Source organism: Pinus tabuliformis, chromosome 4_1 (genome assembly GCF_031772625.1).
Source record: "Pinus tabuliformis cultivar Carrire ecotype Pingquan chromosome 4_1, CPIR1, whole genome shotgun sequence".
NCBI lineage: Eukaryota > Viridiplantae > Streptophyta > Pinopsida > Pinales > Pinaceae > Pinus > Pinus tabuliformis.
The window spans coordinates 190,755,635-190,783,633 of record NC_142303.1 but is presented as its reverse complement, the minus strand read 5'-3'; the positions used below and the strand labels follow the sequence as shown (position 1 = coordinate 190,783,633).

Genomic DNA, 27,999 nt, shown 5'->3' with positions numbered 1-27,999 from the left:
TCACATGCGCTCGATGCCCCAGACCGCACCAGTCCAGATAGGCTCACTGACTCACTCAGTCACCGCTTGACACCACAACAAAAGTGCGGACCAGCCAGTGAGTACATCGGCTTCTGAGCCTCCCTGCACCTCCAGACGGACATGGATGCAGAGAAAGGAGAAAATTCAAATTATTTCATCCTATGCAGATCAAAAGATGAAACAGGGAGTGGAGAAGAATTAAGAGCAAGCAGCCATTTTGGCACCAGTCTCGCTGAATTGTGCTAAATATTGCTTAAATTAAATGCTGGGAGTGGGAAGCTTTCTATTATTACCCGGTATTGTTTCCGTTTACGGGCTGGGCTGCATGCATGCCCGCTGTTATTATTAGAGCTTGATTTTTTCTAATTTAATTTCACAGCTGTATGAGTGGTGGAAAGTAAGGAAAGGAACAAAACGGCAGGGAAGCGCAGCCCCACTCGATTCTTGTTATTCATTACATTGCAGTCCCGTTCATTGTCAGTGGATTTGAAGAAGCTGCAACCTGCAGGAGGGGGCGTCGAGGCTTCAAAACTTCTCGGGATTCGATCAGAGATCGACTACAGGGCTGACACATTCGAGGTGCGATCCGCAGACGCGGCAGATGGGGAGACTAGTAAGTATGTCTTTGTTTTGAGGCTGCATGGCCAATTCCAATTCCAGGCTCCTCGCTGATCTCTTTCACGTGCTTGCTGATGAAATCCGCTATAATTTTGGTGACAATCGTTTCTTAGCAATAAATATCGATATTAGGTCATATCTTTGAAAGAATCCTCCATAGTTTCCATGACGATGTTAAATTTCGATATCAGGCCGCATCTTTAAATTTTAGTCATTAATATGTAGCATGAGATCAGCGGCGTTTTGAAATCTGCGCCAAAGGAAATCCGGAGAGAATATTAGAGTTCTTGAATTTTTCCTGGATTCTGCCTTTTATTTGCGTCTAGGCTTAAGATAGATAAAAGCTAAGGAATCGTGACCGAATTTAGTTTAACTTCCATCAGCCGCAGTCCATTTTTCACCGTAACTCTGTTAAAACTTATACAAATTTCCTAAATACAAATCTGCTCTAATTTCAGTAGCAGTAGTCCATGTTAGCCAATACTTCACCATGATTCCGTTAAAGCTTACAGAAATTTCCTAAATATAAATCTGCTCCAATTTCAGTATTAGTAGTCCAAGCTAGGCAATATTTCACCGTGATTTCCTCAGGAATTATATAAACACAAATTTCCTAAATATAAAATTTCTGTAGCAGTAGTCCAAGCTAGGTACTATTTCACTTTCAAGAATTCTTTAATATGTATTAACTCTGATTTTCTGTAGTAGTAGTTCAAGCAACGCAATATTTCGCCGTGATTCCGTCGAAGTTATTCGAAATTCCTAACTACTCCCGCTAACGACCCTAAATATCTGTGGTGTCGCGGCCGTGTCGCAAATTGTGGAGATTTTGGTAATGATTCCCTGAAAGGACTCTATTATTGAAGCAAAACTCATCAATATTTTGGTTATTGACCCCGAATTTCCGTGTTGCTAAGCGGAGTGATCCAAATTTTGGTAATGCTGATGCGAAGTAGTCTGAAACGAAAACAAATTTCGGTAACGCCATGTTAAATTAGTAAATACAAGTTCGTGCGTGTAAAATTACATAATAATGCCTAAAAGACGGGCAATTTTCAGTAATTTTGCTACAGAGGATCAAAGACTTGGAAAATAAATTGGATTTCAGTAATTTGCTTGAGAACTCTAGATTTCTGGAAAAACATTATGTGATATAAATTTGGATGATTGTTCTCCGGCTGTGGGACACCGCCATGGTGCGCAAATTGCATGACCTAAATAACTGCCTTCAGATTTCGGTAACACTGCTTTAAATGAAAATTGTATAGTTTTGCACAATGTACTGCAATTGTTTCAGTTGAATATCTTAATGCTCTGCGAAATATCGTGAAAACTCTACCAAATGGCAGCAATATTTTGTTGTTAAACTGTAGATTCAATCTTTACCTACATAGACTTCCACGACGGTTCTGATATTACAAAACAAGACGTGATCTCACAAATTTGTGAGTGGCTTTGGAATCTAAGTAGAATCAATCTCCTTAGAATTGTTAATTCGATTGATAGTGCAACAAATGGTGTAATTTGATTAATGTGGCATACGAGGAATTTATAGTTTTTGTTTTTTAACAGGACTATCACACCATTATGAATTATTTTTTTGTACAAACTGCAAACCTGCCGTATTTTTACAATTACTGATAGGAATGGAAAAACTAAAAATTATATTCTTATGTAGGGCATTTATGCACTTCTGGTCCTCTGCTGCATCAGCGAAGTTGGATGGGCAATCAGATATGGCAGACAGGAAAAGGACATTAAGCTCATCACTTCTGATTCATATTTGCAACAACAGGGAGCTTGTAGATTTAACAAAGCTCTTTCGCCTAGGCCTCACAGTGTATCGATTACTGAATTCGGGGCAGTCGGAGATGGAGTCACTCTTAACACACATGCTTTTGAGAATGCCATCTTCTACCTGCGATCCTTTGCCGACAAAGGTGGTGCCCAGCTATTTGTCCCTGCTGGTAGATGGTTGACAGGAAGCTTCAATCTCACAAGCCACTTGACGCTGAATCTGGATAAACATGCAGTAATTCTTGGATCAAAGGTGATCATTTGCTCTGTTTTATCTGACTTTAGCTTACAGCATCCTGTGGAAGCATAGTAAACTATGGGCAATACAGGCTTTGGAATGATGTTCAAAGGGTTGTAGCTGGAATTTGCAAGCACCATGGATTTAAATGCACGAGAAAGTTGCTATGGGGGTTCAACAACTTGGACAGTTTCAGCTACTATTCCCCCTCTCTGGGATGGTAGTGGGTAATCAGTTAGGATCTTTTCCTACCGATGGGATTGATCCTACATCATCTGGTGTCTATCTAAAGAAGGAAGAAAGAGGAAGAGAAGCTCGAAGGTTTAATTGTATAAACTTAACTGATAAGGGGAATTAATAGAACAGAGGGAACACAGACAATAAAAAGAAAACACAAATGCTTGTTGAATTATACGCACATTAACAATCAAATGTGCGGTTAGGTCTCCATACAAGGGAATTGGAAGCCTACTTCTGCAGATTTAGAGTGTTCAGCTTACTGATAAAATGAGCCATTATGAGGAGCTAGCATATTAAGCATTGGCTGATAAGGAGGATTTTTTAGGAAATTTTATGATTAGAATATTCTAGTTTTCCATTGATTCCACATTGTCTTCCTGTTAATGTTTTTTTCGTTTCATGTGTAGGACTCTACACATTGGCCTGTGATTGATGCCTTGCCATCGTATGGTCGAGGCAGGGAACTACCTGGTGGAAGGCATAGCGGCCTTATAACTGCATTCAATGTTACAGATGTTGTTATAACAGGTATTAAGGTCCTTAAATGTTAAATGCCCTCCATCAATTTACAATGAATTTCTCTATGTTAATAATGTGCAATTTTTCATAGGATTCTGTTAAAAATATTATTTAGCTTAGATGGTCTTTGAAGGCATGGTGCAGATGTTTTCTCAGCTGGCTTTGCATTTGCATGGTTTATAGGTTCTGAGCTTCTGCTTACATATACATGTTCACAGGTGAAAATGGAACTATTGATGGACAAGGAGCAGTTTGGTGGGATTCGTACCATAATCATACTCTAAAATATACTCGTCCCCACCTGATTGAGGTGATAAGCTCGACTGATATTGTCATTTCAAATCTGACATTCTTGAATTCGCCATTTTGGAATATACATCCAGTGTACTGCAGGTTTGTAGCTTGAGTTATTAGTTTATTTAATTGCTTTAATTTACACAGTAAATAATAATATATTATATCTTGCTTATTATTTGTGCTTTCTCCACTATAACAGTAATGTGATTTTATGATGTCTATGGTAAATGCAGCAATGTGCACATTCATAATCTAACAATCCTTGCTCCGTCTCACTCACCTAATACGGATGGAATTGATCCAGGTGATGTGAATCTTCTTTTATTAATACTAGGTTAGATAACTTCTAATTTGTTTTATAACTCGATATCCTACCTTGGCCATGGAATATTTTTATGTTGTGCATGACTTGATTTATTTTCATATATTCCTTGAACCATAATACATCCTTTTTTCTTTTTCATTGATTGAGGTTGTTCTTTATGCTCGTCTTCTGCTTGATATGTTTGCAACATTGAGTAAAATGATATCTGAAAAATATGTACAGAATAAATTAGCATGTATTCAGGGTCTAAATATTTTTTTTCATTCAGTATCCCTTTTTAACATGGTATTTTGAGCACCTTTTGCAAAATATGTTACTGATAACATATACAATGTATTTGAAATATTCAATTAGTTTAAACATCTTCTATATGATTTTTTTTTCTTTTTAATGAGAAATACCTTTATATTCTGTATGAGGGATATACATTCTCCAGTCCTCGAGAGACTGCTCAGACTCAACAACAAGGCTTCAAGCCATTACAACAAAGTTCATCATGTCATCTGCGGGAATCAAACTTTGGTGAGGAGGATAATAATCATTCCTTCCATCCACCCAAAATAAACCCAATTGCCTCAACATGATTCCTTGTTTTAATTATGAATTAGATTAATATGTTATGAATACACATTGTTACATATTTGCACACGCTTTATAAGTTTGTAGAATTTGCAGACTGGATCTATGAATGTAAATGAATTCATACAAATGTGTATATTCAAGTACAGAGGTTTCAAAATTTTGAAGATGATTTGATTCCATACAATATTTTAGTTAGCAGATTCACAGCCTGGCAATGACTTAAGAACTCAATGCCAAGAGATGGCAAAATTCCCTACATCACTATCTTTACAGCGCTAGATGTGTCCTTCATCTTTTACACTCTTTGTTTTGTATATAGCTATCATGCCTTATTCCTCGTACAATAGTTTTATAACCACATAATGGGGAAGTTCATTGCATTGCTGTCTATACAGTCCTGATGTACCCTAAACATCTTGCACACTTCGTTATGAATGTAGCGTATGTAAAACTCTGGGTACATGAAGCATATCTCTTCCACTTAGAGTACATTTAGTGTCTCTCGGTGCAAAAATGGGGGCCAATGATTCTAAACATGTAAGAACTAACATGGACACAGTGGAGAATCTTTTTCACAACTAAAATAAATATAGGACTGGTTGATGTATCTTCTAATCTACAACTGTAGATTTGATTTTCCATGAGTCATATTAACTCACGTTAAATGATAGGTTGCCATATCCTAGAACAACAATCATCTGGTCTCCTTTTAATGTGACATTGGTTGATAAAATTATTTATAAAAGAACAAGAATTTATAACACCAAGAGATGCCTCTACCGTCATCAAAATTAACATGAAATTTGAAGTAGTTGCATGTTTGCCCCGCCACCATTTGGTTTCTACAAAAGTAGATATAAACTTATAAATGCCCATGACAAGGTGTATATGTGTGGGCAAACATTATTCACGATGCATACTTTTGCAGGGAATCATGAAAGGGTAGGTTGGAATTATGAATAAGTAGAAACTTTTAGATAGAGGAGGAATGACCTGTTATAGAGTTTTGTGAACCCAACGTTTCGGACTACCAAGTGAGTCCATCATCAGGGGATGCGTCAATAGATATTCTTCAGATCTTAATGATGTATCCATGAGCTATATTTAGGGTATATATATATATATATATAGGTTATTAAGGAAAGAAATTAGGTCGGCCATTATCCTATTAGTTTTTTATTTATTTAATTATTTATTATTATTATTATTATTATTATTTATTTATTTAATTAGCTAATTAATAAGTTAGGTAAATTAATTAATTAATTTATTAATAAGTTAAATGGAAAAATTAATTAATTAGTTTTATTATTTATAGAAATAATTAATTATTATGTTTATTAATTTTATTATTTTTATTTTTATATAAATTTAATTATTTTAAATAATTGGTTTGATTGATTTATTAATTTGTTTAATTAATTACTTACTTTGTTTGAAACTTGTCCATTAATAATTATGAATATGTACAAAACATGTCCGTTGACGATTCCAAACAGTTCAAGGCAGGAATTTACAGGGTGTTTAATGTGTCTACTCCTAAGTGCATATGCATGCACACTGTTAGGGTAAGATCCGATGAAGTCAATTGCACTTAAATTGTCAGGTTGCACAGGCTGAAATAAAAACACCATTCATCATCAATTCGAAGACAAAAAAAATTCATGACGATCGAGGGAATTCTATATTGGGCCTAGAGAAGTATTTTACATGCATAAAAGTTGCCACTGGGGTTTGACCTAACCTCCTGCGTGTTTCTAATGGGAACATGTTAGTGAGCATCAATAAGATAAAACAAGAAAAAGGTGCATATATCCCTGATTAAGATGAAATCCAAATTATGTTAATGTGAGAATACATTTCCACCAATGTCATTGTTTAATGAAAAGGGTTTTTTTTTTTTTTTTGGTAATCTGGGATTGGTGTTGTCTAATATCATTTTATTCCAATTGAAAGAATTTGAATGTGCAGCTCAGTGAGCTTTACCGTTGGAAAATATTGTTTCTCTCAATATGAAACATGGCAAATAAGGCAATAAGATAAGTCTATTAACGTCCAACAAATGACCATAAAAAGGTTAATGTGTTGGTATTAGGAGACATTAAACACACACAGAAGAAAAAATATACAGAGAAAAACTGAATGGGAAACTGAAACAAATACTCAGCAAGAACACAGAAAAGTTACGTGGTAAAACCTTGACAGTGTATCAAGGAAACCTCCATAGGGCAAGGGATTGGAAATTTTTATTAGTCAAAGATGATTCTCCATCATACAACCCTCTCGGGCAATCCCAGTTAATGTGTTGGTATTAGGAGATATTAAACACACACAAAAGAAAAAATATACAGAGAAAAACTGAATGGGAAACTGAAACAAATACTTAGTAAGAACACACAAAAGTTAAGTGGTAAAACCTTGACAGTGTGTCAAGGAAACCTCCACAGGGCAAGGGATTGGAAATCTTTATTAATCAAAGATGATTCTCCATCATACAAGCCTCTTGGGCAATCCCAATTAATATGGGCTTACTTCGTTACATAACTCCTTCCTGTTATACAACTGATTGACTGGTAATAAACCAAATTTACCCATAATTACATTATTTACATTACTTTGTTGTCACATTTCAACAATCTCCACCTTGACAACAATTTTCCTAATCCCTTGCCCATGCCCATTCATCATCTCTTCTGCAAGCCAAGAGAAGCCAAACACCATCGCAACTTCTCTACTGTAATTGGCTTCGTAAATATGCTTGAACTTTGCACGATTCTCCTGTGTATAACTTCTTGAGAGCTACTTCACTGCCATCGATCACATGTCTCACAAAATGATACCTTACATCAATGTGCTTGGTCTTGCTGTGATAAACTGGATTTATAGCCAAATGAATAGCACTCTGACTGTCACAGAATACATTCACTTTCTCCTATGTCCTTCCAATCTCATCAAGTAGACCTTTCAACCAGATTGCTTCTTTACAGGCATTTGAAGCAAGCTATATACTCTGCTTCGGTAGTGGACAAAGCAACTGTTTCTTGAAGCTTTAACATCCAGCTTAATTGCTCCACCTGCAAGAGTAAAGACATAACATGTAGTAGATCTACTTTTGTCCAAATCACCTGCATAATCAACATCCACATATCCGCATACTGATCCTTCATTACCATTAAAGATGATGCAATGGTCACTTGTGCCTCTCAAATACCGAAACTCCCATTTCACTGCTTGCTAGTGTTCTTCTCCTGGATTTGCCATGAACCTGCTGACAACTCCACCTACATGTGAAATGTCAGGCCTTGTAGATACCGTCGCATACATTAAGTTGCTGACCTCATTTGCATATGGTACACGAGACATATACTTCTTTTTTTCATCAACTCTAGGACTCAAAACTGAAGAAAGTTTAAAATGGGAAGCCATAATAGTAAAGAAATTTTGGACTATATTCATTCTGATCTGTGGGGACCATCTCCTACTATATCTTATGGAAGTGCATTATACTGATTTTGTGATAAATCAAGCTTTCCATTTTTCATGTCTCTGTGTATTTCCATGCCCAATATATGTTTTGCCGCTCCAAGATCCTTCATATCAAACGTCCTAGAGAGCTCGGAGAAAAACTGAATGGGAAACTGAAACAAATACTCAACAAGAACACACAAAAGCGTGGTAAAACCTTGACAGAGTGTCAAGGAAACCTCCACGGGGCAAGGAATTGGAAATCTTTATTAATCAAAGGTGATTCTCCATCATACAAGCCTCTCGGGCAATCCCAATTAATATGGGCTTACTTTGTTACATAACTCCTTCTCGTTATACAATTGACTGACCGGTAATAAACCAAATTTACCCATAATTACATTATTTACATTACTTTGTTGTCACATTTCAACATAATGGAACTGTCAAGTACATCTGTCTCAACACTAATTGAGAGTGCAAGGAAAACTCTTCTAAAAGAAAGATAAAAGCAGATCGAAATTCTAAGCATATAAATATATGTAATGCCAATACAGTAATCATCTCACTAATGAGAAAACACAATCCATGGGCTGAGATATGCCATGGATGAGTAAAACTGGGAGGGGTCATCAACATGTCCTGGTGCTACTGCTGTCTCATGTAGACGAGGGGGGAGGGTGAGGGGCGGGAGCGGGAGCGGGGAGGGAGATCTCTCCCACCATATCTGCAATCTCGACATGTGCATCTCTGCAAACATCCAAGGTATCCGCAAATTAGTTGCAACCAATAGAAGAACAGACAGCATACACTTGGGTTTGGCACTGCCTAGCAAGCCACTAAAATGGCATTGCTTTTGTTCTTTGTTGAGACCACTTAAATCTGATTGAAATCATCACATTGTTTCATATGAGGAAACAATATCTATAGCATTGTCTCCTCAGGTCCTTTCCTAAAAAATCCATAGAATGTAGTATGTTCATGATTAAGGAAACCTCAAAGGTGTTAGATTTTTATCACTGGAATGATGGCACAGGAGCAATAGATAGATCTGTCCAGCAGCATACCACCTCCTGCAGATCTGCCTTGATCTATGTGCACATTGATTGAAGGAACAACATTTATGGTAGAGTTATGGCAGAGCATTCTTCCTCAGCAGCAGCAGTGTGGCGAGGCAGAGGAGCAGTGGGTAATAGGTATATAGGATGAAGTTGAGTGCGCATGCTTACCTTGGCATGCATGCACCAGCTTTCGTCCCCTTTCTATTTTAACCTGCTATTATAGTGAGAGCAGCACTTGCCCTGTTCTTCTTTTGGATTAAGTTATGTTCTATTCTTTTTTGTTCAGAATTAGAATGGTTGTTTTTAGCAAAAGTACCTATTATAATCAGATTTGATATATTTGGAAAGTTTTCTTTAGCACAGTTTTCTAGTAGTAGAGACCGGTGTGTAGTCTGGGATAGGAGGACACAAATCTCAAGACTGCTTGCATGCTTTTACAGTGTATTTCCTCCTAGCACTAGTTTCCATGCTGGCTGAGGGGCAGGGTAGAAGTCCACTTGGATTAACCCAGTGACCCATGACCATCTACTTCAATTATAAAAGCCAGGCATGGGAATAGAGTCATTCATTCAATTTTTGTAATTGAGATACGTGGTTTTCTGAGTTTCCTGTAGCAGATTATTTTCCAGAATTAATGGGATAGCAGTAGCAGGTTTGACATTCTGTTTAGCTTTTAACATTCCGTTTTAATCTGAGTGCAATAAACTGTTACCATGAACAGAAAATTTTAGCCAAAAGATATAGTTCAAAAATTAATGGTTCATCCAACTATTATGAGCAAAACTTGGATATTTTATTTTATTTATTTATTTTTTCTCTTTATAAATATATGTTTTGACAGGAAAATTTGAAAACCGATATGTGATAACAGCAGCAAAGGACAGTTAAGAACTAGTAACAACCCATCAATGTTTGAAATCCTCAACACGTAAGTCTGAAACTTGCAGGAGAATATTTGGACACTAACTCAGCCCAAAATCCAAGGCAGTGTGGATGCAGCTCTTTGGCCCAAATAATCTATTTCAGACTACTTGAAATAAGTCACTTCACCAACAGCCTTTCTCTCGTGGTCGAGATCAATTTTAAAGCCTATCTACATACTGGAGGAATTTAAGAAAAAAAGAGTTACGGTCATCCGTGATTGACACTTGTGAGTGGGAGTTACTGAACACTAAAGAAGTAGGATAAAAAGCCTAGGAACTGCAGTTTCTCTGACATCACTTTCTAGTAGTTTTTTAGTGGAATCCGGTAAATTTTGGTTTTGCATTGATGGAATGGTAAAATCCAATTGTTGAGATTGCATATTTTTGGGGCCCTATGGGGATTTTGTCACCTAAAACGATATGTGGCATCAGAAGTGCACCCAATTTGACTCATTTTCAGGTGTATTGTGGTGGAATTGGCTCACCAGATTCAAGTGAGGCCTCATCAAAGAAGTTGCATTTCATTGGCTAGTTATCATGTTTCAAACACTAAATATAGGTCGAGTTACACAGATAGTACAAGTGAGAGGGGCATTAATATAAGCATGCATAACAACAACCATTCATGTGAGCATGAATTGGGAACTCTCTATGCTAAAAGATGCTCCCATGTAATTATTATCACTAACAAAACTGTCATATTTTAAGGGCTGCCATCCATCCTATAAATCACTTTTAATCTTTCCTAATCCCATATAACACAAAGCTGGATGGTCAAAATTATTTTCTTCACTGCTGATCATAAGAATATCACTTCTATGCTGGAAACACTGAACAGTACATATTCTGGTACTATAACACTAGATGATTTTATTATTCTTTCAAGCTAAGGACTCATTGTTTTTCCATTGAAGGTGTTGAATGAAACTCTTGTTTAGGGATAGAATGAATTCAAAAATAGAAAAGGGTCAAGGGGGAAGAATAGGATAGGGGCTATGTTTTTGCTCATAGAAAACAACACCTCCCTTTTAACTCTCTGCCATTAGGAATGAGAATATGATTGGTAAAACTTGCAATGCATATAACTTTTATTTATTTAGAGAACCTATTCTTATGCTTAATTTGCTTACTGATAGATTGAAGTTGGTTTTTAGGGGGGTACAGATATTAAACACCAGAAAAAATGTGAATCAAAATTAATGATGGGATCTTGAGTAAAATTTTCGAAAGTCTAATTTAATGTGTGACTCACATTATCATGTTATTGAACATATTAGTTTACAATAAAAGTTCCCCAAAGAGCATTATTCAAAATTGAAATCATAACAAAAAAATCCTCTTATAGTGGTAGGTTTATACTAATGTTATCTTTCTAGCGCTGCAGCTAGTTGTCAACTTTGATTAGGTTTCTTTCAATACTTTTGGATTGGCCCAATATTTTTCCCAACTGGTGTATAGAGAATACTCGAGTTACCTATTTAGCATAATTGAATTTTCTATTGTATTGGACCTCCACGAGGACTTGAAATAAAGCATACTGTTTACTAAGGTCTCTATTATTGTCCTTTGAACCTTTAATATTATTTTTTTGTTAACAAGGTCCTTTGGATTGTTATCTAAATATTAAAAATGTTTATATTTGCATGATACTTTCCATGCTATATTCCAAAAATATAAACCTAAAACTGTGGAAAATTTTGAAGTTGCAATATGTGAAAGAAAAATCAAACACCATGAAGGTTTTCCAAACTGTATTGCTCATTCCTTTACAATGTCACTCACACATAATTATAGTAAAAATATGTCCCTTATTACTAAGACCTTCCCTCATGCCATTTGTACATTGTGTTACCTCGCACAAGGGATCACACAAGGGATCATCTCCAGTGGAATATGCCTACAAAGATAGATGTGAAATCATGATATTGCCTAGACTTTACCTCATGTGATTGATGTTGCATGATGCTTGAAGGGCTCATTATGAAAGTCATAGCATAACATGATATACATGTAGTTGCATAAGAGAAATATAGTTGGAGACATGTAGCTTGTGTGGTTATGGGAACATGAACACTGTTATAGATTCATGATCTACTAACCATCCTAGACAATCTATCTAGAGTCTTAAACATAAATCCTAATTAACAAAGGATTGAAGAGGAATTTGCTTGTGTGGTTATGGGAACATGAACACTGTTATAGATTCATGATCTACTAACCATCCTAGACAATCTATCTAGAGTCTTAAAGATAAATCCTAATTAACAAAGGATTGAAGAGGAATTTAGGACGCTCAAAATCCCTGTGATAATTTCCAAACTGGAATATATACTTCGGTGGGCATAAGATGCATGCAAGCAATATGAGGGTAGTAGTTATAAGGTCTCTCAACATAGGGATCAACATGTAGAGTGGGATAGGTTGAGAAAAAAAAAATTTGCAAAGTAGAGTTGTAGGTGTCACAATTAAGGGGGAAGATCTCCCATTGAAAATTGTATATGAAAGCATTTGTGATATGCTCTCGAGGGTCAGCTTGACTGGAAAACCCTTGTAAATCAAAGTGATATGATCTAAGTGATTTGAGTTCAACCCCGCCCCCTCGACTAACCTGTGTCTATGGAAGGGGCTACGTAGGTACCTAGGCGTTATAGTGGTAGCAGTTGGAATCAACCCCGTGTCATGCAAGTATGAAACCAGCCCAGTTGTCGATTCCCCTAGTCACAAAAAAAAGGCATTTATGTTTTTTAATATTTTATAAATCCAATTTGAAAGAAACTTATAAAAAATTATTTTCACTTGAGGATAACATTTATAATGTCAACTTGTATTTTGTATTTTTTGTTTTAAATTTTAATGTAACATTGTCTAACCAAACACTTATGTGACATCTCCCCAACACTAGGTTAAGCAATAATTTCCTTGGCAGAAGTAAAACATGCCCTCTTAATTTATATATATTTTTATTAAAGTCAACTTGTATTTTGTATTTTTTGTTTTAAATTTTAATGTAACATTGTCTAACCAGACACTTATGTGACATCTCCCCAACACTAGGTTAAGCAATAAGAAATTATTTATATTTCTAATCATTATAAAACCTTATATTCATTGATTGCAGTGCATGTCTTATTGCATCATGATTATACTATGTATAATTGACCAAGATCCTAAATTCTACCTTCATAATAAAAATGTTTAATATTATAATGTGGAACTGCTAACATGATTTTTTTAACAGTGATATGTACTTGTATTTATAAGCAAACCAAGTTGCGACTTAACCGATACAACTAGAGATTCCTTGAGCACATTGAGATAATAAGATCTATCTTAACATAAACTTCCTAGATACATAGACATTCAAAATAAACTGACTTTCTTTTGCTCATGAGATTGCAGGAACAAAATTTTGCAAGTTTTCCTAGCAAAAATCCAAAAATCAAAACATTTCATAATTTCAATTAGAAAATTAAATTGGTCCAGTGACCACGTTGGTAATTGCAAGTTCATCTTGGGTGTCATTTGTGGACCAGTGGTTGTAAGCATTAGCAAAGGACATCTTGGAGGGGGGGCAGATCCACAAACTTGACAAGGTGAGCAAGAGGGTCTTGGGTAGCGAAAAGAACCATTGTTACTAGGGTCTTGGATAGCGAAAAGAACCATTGTTACTTCTTTAATCTGGTAATCAATGTGCAAAGAGGGAAAAGTTGCCCCATATTTTGAGAACCAAGATTCTAGAGTAGAAACCAAAGGGTGGACTTGGTTAGTATATTAATTAAATGCTCATATTAGCTATTTACATTTTTATATCTCTTGAAAATGAGTGATTTATCTTGTTGGGTTAAAGGTGTTTGTTGCAGATTTCACATAGTGAACCAGTAAGACAGCAAACTATTAACTCCGTTGCTCCATCCATAGACACCATCTACGGCATTGATCCCCCTAGAAAATAGCCACCCAAGTATTGCCTTAACACTTTAGATCAAACATCTAAGCATGGGTATGTTGAAAAGTGTAACTAGGTTCGGTCTTCATAATGACATGTAATTGTGACTTTTGTAAATTATGTAATGAAAAAAATAAAATTAAAGAACCATTGTTACTTCTTTAATCTGGTAATCAATGTGCAAAGAGGGAAAAGTTGCCCCATATTTTGAGAGCCAAGATTCTAGAGCAGAAACCAAAGCGTAGACTTGGTTAGTATATTAATTAAATGCTCGTATTAGCTATTTACATTTTTATATCTCTTGAAAATGAGTGATTTATCTTGTTGTGTTAAAGGTGTTTGTTGCAGATTTCACATAGTGAACCAGTAAGACAGCAAACAATTAACTCTTCCGCTCCATCCATAGACACCATCTAAGGCATTGATCCCCCTAGAAAATAGCCACTCAAGTATTGCCTTAGCACTTTAGATCAAAGATCTAGGCATGGGTATGTTGAAAAGTGTAACTAGGTTCAGTCTTCATAATGACATGTAATTGTGACTTTTGTAAATGATGTAATGAAAAAAATAAAATTATTATTGTAAGCCTTGCTTCATGGGTTTCATGAGCAAGTGATTTTATTTTAGATGGCTCCCATTGAGAGCATTAGGATTTGTCATTAAAAGTCAAAGAGTCAATGTCATGTATGAAGAACCCTTCTTGGGCATGTGTCAAATGTATATGAGTCAATAGCATTGTCAAATAGCCCTCCAATGATAAGCACAAGTTCTTCATACATGACATGAAGAATCCTTCTTGGGCATGTGTCAAATGTATATGAGTCAATAGCATTGTCAAATAGCCGACTTCAAAAAGGAGTAGCAAACACATGTCAGCTCACAGTTTGAAGACACACCTATTCATAAGTTCATGTCGGCTTAAATATGACAGACAGACCACTATAAATAGGCACCTCGGCCTATTCCACAGTGACAAAATTTTGGTCACATGTATTTGAGTTTTTCGGATGGGTAGCGTAGAAGAGAGGTTCGGATGAAAGGGACAGTGAACAGATGAAGAAGGCTAATCTCAGTGAACAAAAGTTCAGATCCTTTTTTGAATTTGGATTGATACATCACAGTGACAAAGAAGAACATCAAGTTTGGATTACAGTGACAAAGGTCAAACTCTATCTTGGTATAGCAAGGAGTAAATTCGGTGAAGACTACAGTAATCACAGTGTGATAAAAGTACAAGAAGGGTCTCTCTCTATTTCGGTGTAATTACAGAGGTCATATTTCAGATTGAAGCATAAAAGCTTGGCAAGATTTATGTGATATCACAATGAGATCCTCTCATTGTCTCGCTGCTATACCATAGTGATGAAGAAGATCACTAGTATGTGACAAGGTCTCAATACTATCTCATGAAGAAGGTCTAGATACGAAGAAGATCGAAGTGGAAGAGGAGCGAAGGAGAAGGTTGATTGTCAAGAGAACTTGTGTCTTGATCTTGGAGAGGCTACTAGGTCAAGGGTCTTGGTCTTGGTATTCATCAATTGGAATCTCTATAAGAAAAATGTGTGTGGGTTTTCCTCTCAAAGAGTGAGAGGTTTTTGGCCCTGGCTCATGGCCTACATGCTGTGTCTCTTTGTCTTTTATGTTCATGCATTGGTTACTCTTTGATGAAGAAGAACACTAAGAACTAACATAAAGAAGATCCTAATCTAAACAAGGAAAAAGCATTCACTAATAAAAGAGAAATCAATTAATTCTAATGCCCTAGATTTCTCAACATGGTATCAGAGCTAAGGTGTTGAAGTCAAAGGAAGGGCATCTAATCAAAGAGACACTCAAGGATCGAGTTTCAAGAAAGGCATCAAAGCAAGTCGAAGGTTATCAAAGCAAAAGATCAAGATCTACATTGAAGGATAAAACCCTAGATCGAAGAAGCAGTCTACAACAACAAAAGTTTTGGATCCTCTAATCATCATAAAAAGACCACAAAAACCCTCATCAAGTTATCTACAAAGCAAGGTAGCTCGAAGGACTTTAAAGATGAAGATCACATCATCTTGAAGAAAGTTGAAACCCTAGAAGCAATTCTAATCTGCACTCATTCACTACAAAGTAGTTGAAGTATCTTGAAAGCAAGAAGGCATTATCATCATCTTCAAAGCTATGAAGCAAGTTCCCTCTCATTGAAGCAAGCATGCTATCCATGCCCTTGAAGAAGATCATCCAAGGAAGCAACAAAGAAATCCTCATCAATCACAATCAGCAAAAGGAGCTAGATCAAAAGGTGTTGTCTTCTTTATTGAAGAAAGGCTTTTTCATTTTGAAGAAGATCATCCAAAAGGGAGCACTAATACATCTTCTCCAACCATCATCAAAGTAGTTAATATGAAGATTTCATCTTCACTTGTCAAGTAAGTATATTTCATTCTTTAATCAAATTTGGTAAAATGACTTTGTGTTTGCAAGGAGATCTATAAGATGGTTGGGTCATCGAAATTCCTTGCATAAAAAAGGAGGATAGACACAATCCTCAAAGAAAGTGAAGTCATTAAACACATCAAAAGGTCTCCTCTGAATTCATGGAAAGGGATTCTTATGAAAGGTCCCCTCATATAGCAATATTGGAGACATCAAAGAGATGTATATGATAAGCTCGTAAGAATATTCTCTAAAGATGCGATAAATAAGGTCACATGACTTAGATCTGATCTACACAAATTTGGAGGTATCAAAGAATGAAGAATATCTTCATAAGGTCTCAACTGCGAGATCTGGGAGAGATGATAAGAAGATAATCATCATTGTTCTAAATGCACTAATTGATGAACAAGGTAACAAATATCCACGAGGATAAGAAAATTACCTCATTCGACAACTTGTGGTTTCTATGCAAGATAGAAGAAGACAAGTCGAGGGCAAAAGTGTTGAAGGTTAAATGACTCAAACATTTGCAGAAAGGAAAGGGAAGTTTGGAAAAATTTGTTCATCGGAAAAAGAAAGAAGAGCATAGCTGAGATTCAATGCTATGGATGTAAAATTATGGACATTACAGAAAAGTTTGTCTTAGAGGGACAATATCAAAAGAAGAGAAGGAGCCCATATCATCGAAGAAGAGGAGGAAGCTGAAAAGAAAAAGTCGAAGAAAAGAGGAAGAGATCTCTACTATGTCTGGGATAGTTTCCCTCACAAAGGGTCTTGACATAGCTTCTAAATCTTATGTTATAGGATATGGCTATAATAAATAATGAGATGCATCTTGGCATCATGGAAGCATTAGAAACCAAATCTCGTGACATCACCAGAAACATGAAGGATGTTTGATAGTCAACTTTGAAGGATATAGCTCTTGGTGACTCAAAGGAAGAAGTCATCCAGGACAAGTCTCATCATACATCAGTTAAAAAGGGAAACATCCGTTGAATAAGGATATGCAAGATGGAATCCTCATTGGAGAATCCACCGATCTAGAGAGGAAGCAAGTGTTTCATCAAGAACTCCAACTTGTGGAGTTCATGGGATGATGGCCTGAAAGATCAAGCAGATCAAGGGGTTGAAGATATTTTCAATCAAGGAAGCTGTTGAAAGAAGCCTTGATGACCTAAAGAGGTATGTATGCTTGTATTTAATATTATAATGTCATGTCGTATGGTTGCAGGTAACATGGATCACTACTTCTATGTTGAGAAGCATGATCAAGTGAAAAGGATCTCCTCCTATGAAAGGATGCAGGAAGACATAAGTCACACCAGATGAAACCAACATAATATGTCCTCATATGAAGTATGAGGTGGTTGACTACAATTAAGGAACTCTTATTGGAAGCTCCTGGGAATGAAGTGTGAAAAGAAAGGAAGAGATCATGAAAGTATGCAACAAAGGTAAAAGGCATTCAACATCCGAGTCCAAGAAGAATTGACTAGAATATCTCCCAGAAAGATATGGAGACTCTGATAGGAGTCGGAAAAAGATGGAGACCCTTGACAATGGATATCTTTGGGAAATGTGTCAATTTGCATGAAGGATGTTGATACCTACAGGAAGATTTCATGATGAAGGTAATTTTGATTTAAGTGTTCATCTCTTATTTTTGAACTAATATCTAGATGGGCTTATGTAGGATTGCCAAAGGGAAGATTTGTGGATGACTTCCAAGAGGACCATATTGAGGGATGTAAGATCCTTCCGGAAAATATAGCATGAAAGCAGAATGACATAAAGCAAATCCAGATGGAAAAATGATGGATCACTTTCTGATGAACTGAGGACATGATTGACTCATGGATGAAAGTGATGGATGGTCTGTGCCCTATGAAGAAGTCCTCGAAAGATGACGACTCCATGACAAAAGAAATTGATGACATCGAAGAAGATAGGAGTTCTTCAAGTAGCTTGTTGTTCCACATGAGGAGTTGCTGTAAGTCACTAGTTAAGAGGGAGCCTGAAAAGAAGTTTCTTACTTGGAAGAATCTTGGAAATTCCTAAGCCAAGAGGGAGCTTAGGTACATTCCTTTTCGATAGGAATGAGGACATTATTTTATTGGAATGTCCTCCCTATTTGAGGGGGAGAGATAGACATGTCATTCTGGTCTTCACCTAGGAAGACAAAATGGAGGATTGGGTAATCATTTGGCATCCGATACTCTTTGGGGATGAGATAGGGCATCCAATGGAAGAGTAGTGGAAGAGTAGTCGTGGAGGACCGATATTCTTTGAGGACTGGGGAGTCCAAGATAAGAATAGTCCTCATGGAACACACCCTGAGTACTTGAGCAGGGATGCTTCGAGAAAGACAATGATGAGGGTGTCTATAAATCATTGGTATCACCGGCATTGAGTTTAGGATCTTGTGGAGATAAGGAGTCGTTAGTCAAGGCCTTGCTATGATACAATGTTGGTTGATATGATGCTATACAAATGAGTTGCCAATCCGAATTCTTCTTGTGAGAAATTCTTCAGATTGAGAATGACCAATTACCATTATTAATACCTCCCTAGTTAAGAGGGAGTGTTGAAAAGTGTAACTAGGTCCGGTATTCATAATGACATGTAATTGTGACTTTTGTAAATGATGTAATGAAGAAAATAAAATTATTATTGTAAGCCTTGCTTCATGGGTTTCATGAGCAAGTGATTTTATTTTAGATGGCTCCCATTGAGAGCCTTAGGATTTGTCATTAAAAGTCAAAGAGTCAATGTCATGTATGAAGAACCCTTCTTGGGCATGTGTCAAATGTATATGAGTCAATAGCATTGTCAAATAGCCCTCCAACAATAAGCACAAGTCCTCCTCTTCATGTCGGCTTCAAAAAGGAGTAACAAACTCATGTTGGCTCACAGTTTGAAGACACACCTATTCATAAGTTCATGTCAGCTTAAATATGACAGACAGACCACTATAAATAGGCACCTCAACCTATTCCATAGAGACAGAATTTCAGTCACATGTCTCTGAGTTTTTCAGATGGGTAGCACAGAAGACAGGTTCAGATGAAAGGGACAACAAAGAGATGAAGAAGGCTAATCTCAGTCAACAAAAGTTCAGATCCTTTTCTGAGTTTGGATTGATACATCACAGTGACAAAGAAGAACAACAAGTTCGGATTACAGTGACAAAGGTGAAACTTTGTCTCGATACAGCAAGGAGTAAATTCGGTGAAGACTACAGTAATCACAGTTCGGTATAAGTACAAGAAGGGTCTCTCTCTGTTTCGGTGTAATTGCAGAGGTCATATTTCGGATTGAAGCAGAGAAGCTTGGCAAGATTTATGTGATATCATAGTGACATCCTCTCACTGTCTCGGTGCTATACCACAGTGATGATCTTGGAAGAAGATCACTAGTATGTGACAAGGTCTCGGTACTATCTCATGAAGAAGGTCTAGATACGAAGAAGATCGAAGTGGAAGAGGAGTGAAGGAGAAGGTTGACTGTCAAGAGAACTTGTGTCTTGATCTTGGAGAGGCTACTAAAGGTCTTGGTCTTGGTATTCGTCAATTGGAATCTCTATAAGAAGAATTTGTGCGGGTTTTTCTCTCAAAGAGTGAGAGGTTTTTGGCCTTGGCTCATAGCTTACATGCTGTGTCTCTTGTCTTTTATGTTCATGCATTGGTTACTGTTTGATGAAGAAGAACACTAAGAACTAACATAAAGAAGATCCTAATCTAAATAAGGAAAAACCATTCACAAGCAGTCATTAATAAAAGAGAAATCAATTAATTCTAATGCCCTAGATTTCTCAACAGGGCATGCTAAAGGATGTAGGATATAGATCTTTTTAGATCACTCTAAAGCCTTGTACCAGCAACAAAATACAATTTTTAGCAAGCTAGAAATTGCCTTGTTGAGGTTATAGGGTCAAACCCCATTGGGTGCACAACCCAAAATATTTACAGCAGATAAAATAACATCATGATGAATGGGACCATTGATTGATCCTCAAAAGATTGGTCCAACCTTAATCCAAACAATCCACCTACAACAAAAAGATGAAGCCTAATCCACCTTCTCTACATGGCTATGTATCCCCTCACTGAATTGTCCCTCCAATTTCTATGTGATCTTACTTATTATGGAAATATTTTATATTAAAAGTTGTTACAACATTGATCAAGAAAGAAAAATATACGAAAATACAACCCACATAAAGGTTTGTAAAATGAGTTCTTTATTATGGCATAATATGATCTCACAAACCAAAAACAACATCTAGAGGAAACGCTGGCCTTTATAGTTCTTCTTAAACAACTAGATAACAACTAGTTTGATTGCCCTCTAGGAAAATAATTTATCTATCTCCCACATGTCGGAGGCCAAGTAATAATTTTTATAAAAATATTTTATTACAATGCTTTTGCCCACTTTGAGAAGTCAACTTGGTTCACAAGTCCCTTGAGAATACAATGCTTCCCTTGCAATTGACCCATAAATTGAAGAAATGAGTAGAAATGTACCAAAAATGTCAATGACTGCTTGGACCTCCAACGTTCCACTTTGACCCATTAATGACTAGGTTTTTCAACTTAAAATGACTAGTTTCCTTGACCCCAACGATTAATTCAACTTGACTTGGCACCTTTTTGCTTGGTTCTCCAATGCCTCAATGAATTTTGCATAGTTTTCACTTGGATTTTTTGAGATTTTCCTTGATTTCACTTGTAGTTAGCCTCATTAGCCAAAGTAGTGCCTTCTGTTGCCACATCATCACCTTTTTTGCCATGTCATTGTGCCCATTTGTTGGATCTCTAATGCCCTTAAGAATCTAGGAAAGCTAAAACATGGGTTTTGTTCCTTTCTTTATGTAGACCAATTTTAATGTAATGCATGCATCGTTTTGACAAATCATATCCCTGTTCTACCACTTGGAAGCCACACATACTATTTGACCAACTTTGACCACCATAATTGCATCATGCCTTCACTGTTTGAAAAAAAAATCAATGTGGAATGTCACCTCATTAATTTGAGGATTTTGGGACTAAGTTGACTTTTTGACTTTCAGGAACATTTACATTAGGAAACGTGAATTGTGTCAAAAAATGTGAAACTATTGATTTTGTGAAATTGTTATGTTGAGAATTGTCTGAGCCATACTACATCAAGACCAAGGCCACGTACAGAATCAATGACTCATAACCATTCCATAAAACACAAATGCACCTTGATGCAAGCTGGATTGGCCCACACACCAGTGATCAACCCTACATAAGCAAGGCTCCTCTAAACCATGAGTCCTCCCAAGATCTATCTAGAACCTCTTGATCCCCTATAGGACAAAGAGACCAAGGATTTAGCCCAAAAGGATAGGCCATAGCCAACCATCACAAGGCTTATGATACCTAGATACAAAGACCCACATGGTTTTACATGGCCTTTGACTTGTGACCTTGGGCTTATAATGGTGATAAATGTAATGTGAAAGTATATGTGCCCTTGTTGACATGAGGGATAACATGCATGAAGACTAAGCTATACTTGTAACAAACTTCTCAGACCTCTCTAAACTAAGTTGATGAACTCAAATGCCTTGAACCATGTGCAAACTAACCAATCTAAGCCACATGTACAATCCTCAATGTCAAGCTATGTTGTAGGAAACAACCCCCAAGGTACTGTATGTTAGTTTTTGTAGCATCGGAGGTGTTCAGTCTCGAAACTTTGTGGAGAGGTTAAAACACATGAGATCACCAAAACCTAGAAATCATTTCTGGAAAACCTAGAGATGGCTCAATTAGATTATTAGCTAATTTTTAAATATTTCCTAAGTCTAAAGTTAGAGAATATGGTTAATTAATCAATATTAACTGAGATAAGGTGAGAATTCTCTAGAAACTCACATGAATCGACAAGGAATTAATATGGGCCCTTGATTAAGTTATAATCTTGGTCGTTGGTTCTCCAACAGAGGATTATAAGAAAAAGTCAATGGGTAGATGGAGAACACATTGGGAACACTTGTGAGAACCACAAAGAGTTCAATTTCCTTGGAGTGTTCGATTTTCCAGAGAGCCAAAAGTGTTGGGAGAGTTTGAGCTTTAGTAAGGAAGCAGATACAAAGAGGGGCAGAGACAGTGAGGTCGAAAGAAGCTTTCCAGATCCGATGAGTGCATTTGCAAAGAGGTAGAAATAGCCATAGTGAGGCTGATGCAGGGGCTGCGCAGAAGCCTCTAGAGGGTATTTCGATTTAGCTAGAGGAAGGGTCGTTTCAGGAGCTAGTGGCCAGAAGAATTTCCAGAGACCCAAGCAAGAGGACTTCAGACCAGCAACAATCAGTCAGAATCAGATCAAAGGCAGTTCCTAGCCAATGTATTTCAAGCCTGCGTAGAGGTTGACGCAAGGCCCATGCAGAGGCAGTTGGGAATCCAATTCGATTGGCTTGATTGAGTCAGGATTGCCTGTGGGGTGAGGAAATTTCCTCACTAGATTTTTGCCAATATTTTTCTCTATAAGATTGCCTAAGTCGACATCTAGTTGTATTCAAAATTTCTCACTACTGCATAATAATAAAAACCCTCAGCTGCTACATCGGTTTCCCCAAGTTGGGTTTTTCTAGGGACATTTGTCCAGAAATAACTATGTCAATTTTATGTGTGTGTGTGTGTGTGCTAGTATTTTCTCAGTTTCCAACACTATTTTTCTTCTGCAGTTTATTGGTGAAAATCATAGTGCGAATTATTTGATATTTGTCGTAGTAGAAATTTTTTTAAATATATTAATAGTTAGGAAAATACTTTCCAGTTGTTGTGGTAGATGAAATTTTCACAATGTACCCATACCCGAACTCCCCAAAAAGCTTAAACATCGCCAAAACGCGGCTAAAACACATGGGTGGTGTTTCTTGATTTGGAAATGCCACCAAAACGCCACTGAAACATTTCAATGATGTTTTGACCCAAATCTGCCCAATTTTGCCCTGTTTTTGTGACTATTTTGCTTCTACGAGCTCACTCAAACACCTAAAAAGGTTGTGGGGCCCTTCTATGGCCAAAATATATTTAATATAACACTAAATTTTATGTCTAATCACTCCACAAACTAATTTATCTCTAATCAATCCACGCTCTAGTTCTGCTAAAAAGCAACTTGTTCTATTTTTGTTTAATGAAGATGAGGATTAGGGTTATAAGATATGTAATTGTACTTGTCACTAGTTCATGTTATGTTTCATTTTCAACACATATAGCCACATATAAAGGCTGATTTGGGAAGTAAAGGCTCATGTATAAGGCTGATTTTTGAATCTTTGATGTACAACCTCATTTATAAATGATAATTTTGGATTTTGAATCATTTAATCATCTATGAGAGTTAACGTAAATTGGGTTTTCCCTCTAAAGTGTCATTTGTGTCTCATTTTTTTCTTGCAAGATGCGTTATTAACTTAATTGTAAAAAGAATTGCGTACATACATACATATGACATTTCACCCAACGTTTCCATTTTTGGGGGGTTGCGTTTCCAGCCGTATCACTTTCGGAAACTTCCAGATGTTTCGGCGTTTCATGCAACTTAGATGTCAAGTCATCCCATCTAATGCAATAAAGGCATGCCATATAGATCCCAAGTCACATGTGTTGAGGACTCTAAGGTGGAAGCATTAAGCTTGTCTTGTTGCTAAGGTATTTTCACAAGAGGGTGTTGACTACATTGAGATGCACTTAATTTAGATGATACTATCTTTTGTTGCTTCACTAAATTGCGAAGTTCATCAAATGAATGTCAAAAGTGCCTTTTTTCATGGAGACCTATAAGAGGAAATTTATATGCAACAACTACCAAGATTTGTTCAAAATGGGCCTACATCATTGGTTTGCAAACAAAAGAAGTCTTTATAGTGGCTTTAATGAGCACCCCAAGCTTGGTATGGGTAAATCCACATGTTCTTTCTCAGTTGTGGTATCCCTTGCTACAAGGTTGAGCATGATCTCTATATTCATCATCATGATGGTCAGAAACATGTTGTTGTGCTTTATATTAACTACATCATCATAATTGGTTATTCACCATCCATGATTAAAGAATTGAAGATATAGCCTCAGGACTCTTTTGGGATAACTAATGTTGGCCTACGCTACTTTCTCAATCTCTAGTTTACTTAGTGTTCCATTGGATATCATTCTCTTAGCTTTAGTATAATACCATACCTTTTTCATAGTTTTAGGATGAAGAATTGTAAGCCTGTCCACACCCTTGTTGCTTCTGGTATGAAATTTAAGGCAGATTTCCCTTCTCTTTTATTTGATGCTACTGTTTAATGATTTGTAGTATCCAATGTACTCAAGCTTACTCATACTCATCCAAACATTGTCTTTGTTGTCAGCATGTGCTCCAAATATATGCAGGAGCCTTAAGTGAGTCATTGGCAAGCTACCAACTGTATTTTGCACCATCTCAAAAAGCATTATTCACATAGCATCCACTATTCAGCTCATGTATTGATTCTTCTTCCTGGTTTTTTTGATACTGACTGGGTTGGTGATCTAGATGGGAGACAATCCACTTCAAGGTACTTATTAACTCTAGGTTTTGGATGTGTGTCCACTGTCTTGATGTTCCAAAAAGCAGAAAGTTGTGGATCTGTCTTCCATGGAATGTGAATATGCTAGCATTTTTTTTGCTGGTAAGGACCTACATTGGATGCAAATGATTTTTTACCAATTGGGTCTTCCACAAGAAACTCCCACCACTCTCTTTAGTGACAATCAAAGCACCATGCAACTTATTTGATATCTGGATGCACTATATTCAGTACCTCCATTCCCAAGGATGACTCGTACCAATCTTTGCCCCTTTAACTGAACAACTCATTGATATCTTCACCCGATCTCTGCTCAAGGCCACCTTTACCAGCTTGCTCAATTGTATTGGTGTGGGAGCTTTGCCAATAAGATGTTTTTTCTCCATGGCCTCCTATTCATATTAAGGGGGGGATGATAGAATTAAGTGTGACATTATTTGTAGTATTTATATTATACCTCTAGGCTTAACCAAGGCCAACCTAGTCAACTCAATGTAGGTTCATAGCCCCTCGAGGAAGGCACACAACCACTTTAATAGTGTATAAATAAACAACTCTTATTTGTATTTTCACATTGTGATAATTCATTTATTTTTATACAGGTGATTTAGCCTAAGGGCACCTTATAGAATTGTGCTCTCTTCTTCTTGCTTCGATCCATCTTGTGCTTGGGTTATTTTTCTCTCTAGTGCACTTGTTCTAGGGTTTATTTCTCTCCCCATGATTGCACGCCTCTTTACCACTCTAGTGCTGTTTATCTCTTTCTTCATTGCAGAATTTGGATTGGTTTTGGTTCCATTCAATTCTCTTGTTAACACTAATGAATTTCAACAATTAAGATATTAGGTGACCATATAAGGCAGATGTCAGGTGGGCATCATTTTATATGTTTTTTAACAATAAATAACCATGTGCCCATTCTCCCATTATTTTGGTTACTTTGAATGATACAGTGCTTGGTCAAAATACAGTTCTCTTGGTTCCTTATCGAAATGAAATTACATTAGTGTCCAGTAGTCACTAAATGAAACCAATTTTATCAAAGAGAGAATAAATCTAATGACATGAAGTCTTTACATTCCATTTCCACCAGTAAGAACTAAATTCTCCAGCAGAAGGAAAAATACTGAATAGAAGCTAAAATGCTACAGTTTTGAAGATGTTATTAAAATGGTCTGTATTTTTGTTTTTTGAAAATGTTCCATTGTGACAGGAAACAAAGTGAGATTAGTTGACTTATAGAATCCTAGCATGAGCAAGCATTTGTTTAGAGAAGCTTGAGGGTACTTGGCTAACTTTGCCTGTTAGAAATTATTCTAGTCCAACTGAACTATCTTTTGGATCCCCCAACTTGGATAAATTATGAAAGAATTCATATGAAATAAAAGTTGAACTCCCCAAACCCACCGTTGAAGCTAGATTGTGTAAAAATTGGAGAGAACACTTCAGGAATTTATTGTCGTAGCAAGTTGGTCTTTATCAGTTTTGATAAGGAGGCATGAGTGCCAACTATCCAACTATCAGTTGCGATATTTGGTTTTTACATGTTATTTCAGAAATAAACTCACTGTTTTGCAAAAAAGAAGATTTATGTTGGATTCTTTTCTTATTATCTTCCACTGCTTGATCTAGGGGAGTGACAATTTGTTAATATGTTCCAAGAGAAATTTGACATAACCTTGTGCTTGTTTTTCTTTTTACCAGATTCAAGCAATGATGTCTGCATTGAGGACTGCTACATGAGCATTGGCGATGATCTCATCTCAATCAAAAGTGGCTGGGATCAGTATGGCATATCCTTTGGGCGTCCTAGCTCCAATATCATTATTCGCCGTGTTACTGGAGAAACACCCACAAGTGCTGGCCTTGCATTTGGAAGTGAAATGTCTGGTGGCATCATAGATGTGCATGTGGAAAACTTACATGTGTACAATTCAAGATTGGGTATCAGGCTAAAAACAGCTCCAGGCAGAGGTGGTTTTGTTAAGAACGTTTTCATATCCAACATGACAATGAAGAATGTGCAAATTGCATTTGATTTTACAGGATCCTACGGTGATCATCCTGATGGTGGCTATGATCCAAATGCCTTCCCAGACATAGATAGGTTAAGTTTTAATGATATTGTGGGTGATGGTATCATGATTGCAGGTAACATTGAAGGAATTCAAGAAGCTCCATTTAGAGACATTTGCCTCTCAAATATTTATTTGAATGTTACCTCAGATTCTCCATGGAACTGTTCAAAAGTAAATGGCTTCTCAGAGTCAGTTTATCCCCAGCCATGTGCAGAGCTTCAAAGTCCAATACCTAATGACTCATCTGTTTGCCCTTCTTATTTCACTAGTTCAGGAGAATACCTGTAAGCAAAGTACAGATATTACTTCTGTTGCTTTTGTCCTTTTAATGCCAATGCCCATTCATCTCTGCAGAGCTTTTTGTACTATGGCCAGTTATAAGTGATATCATCCATACCAATCACAATTATTGAACTGTTTACCACATTCTTCATTATTTTTATATAATAAACTTCCACTCTTCCCTTAGAATGAAACACTACACTATTTTTACTAGACTGTCCTTCCACTGGAGGTCTCTGCGGCGAAGGCTTCCACTGCCTGTCAAATATGATGATACAAAATGTTGTCTATGCTATCTCAACAAAGTTAGAAGCCTGCAAAAGTTTATGAACAATCACTTCTAACAGGTTGGTTGCCTGTAAAGAATTGAGAAGTATTTCTTCTTGGGGATCAGTAGTTGGTAAGGTTGACAATTTTCTCATGTTGGGATATTTTGCATATTCATTTCTTTCTTGCTCTCATGCAAGAGATAGCAGCATAAATTTAGCTGTGGACCATTGCAAATTAATTGTAATTTTTCTCATTGGCTTTGATGCCATCCTGTACAGCTCCATTCATATTTTAATACCCGAGAGGTGATTTTTGAAATACTTTCA

The 27,999-nt window shown here is 36.7% G+C and overlaps 1 protein-coding gene across 1 annotated transcript; it reads left to right on the top strand.

Moving 5' to 3' along the window:
* The first annotated feature begins 4 nt into the window (after positions 1-4).
* Positions 5-27,999, top strand: LOC149174848 (putative polygalacturonase). Its single transcript, XM_089419430.1, has 6 exons — positions 5-634; positions 2,318-2,689; positions 3,322-3,442; positions 3,652-3,826; positions 3,964-4,034; positions 26,748-27,999. The coding sequence occupies exons 1-6, from the start codon at positions 623-625 to the stop codon at positions 27,407-27,409; spliced, it is 1,413 nt and encodes a 470-aa protein (XP_089275556.1). The 5' UTR covers positions 5-622; the 3' UTR covers positions 27,410-27,999.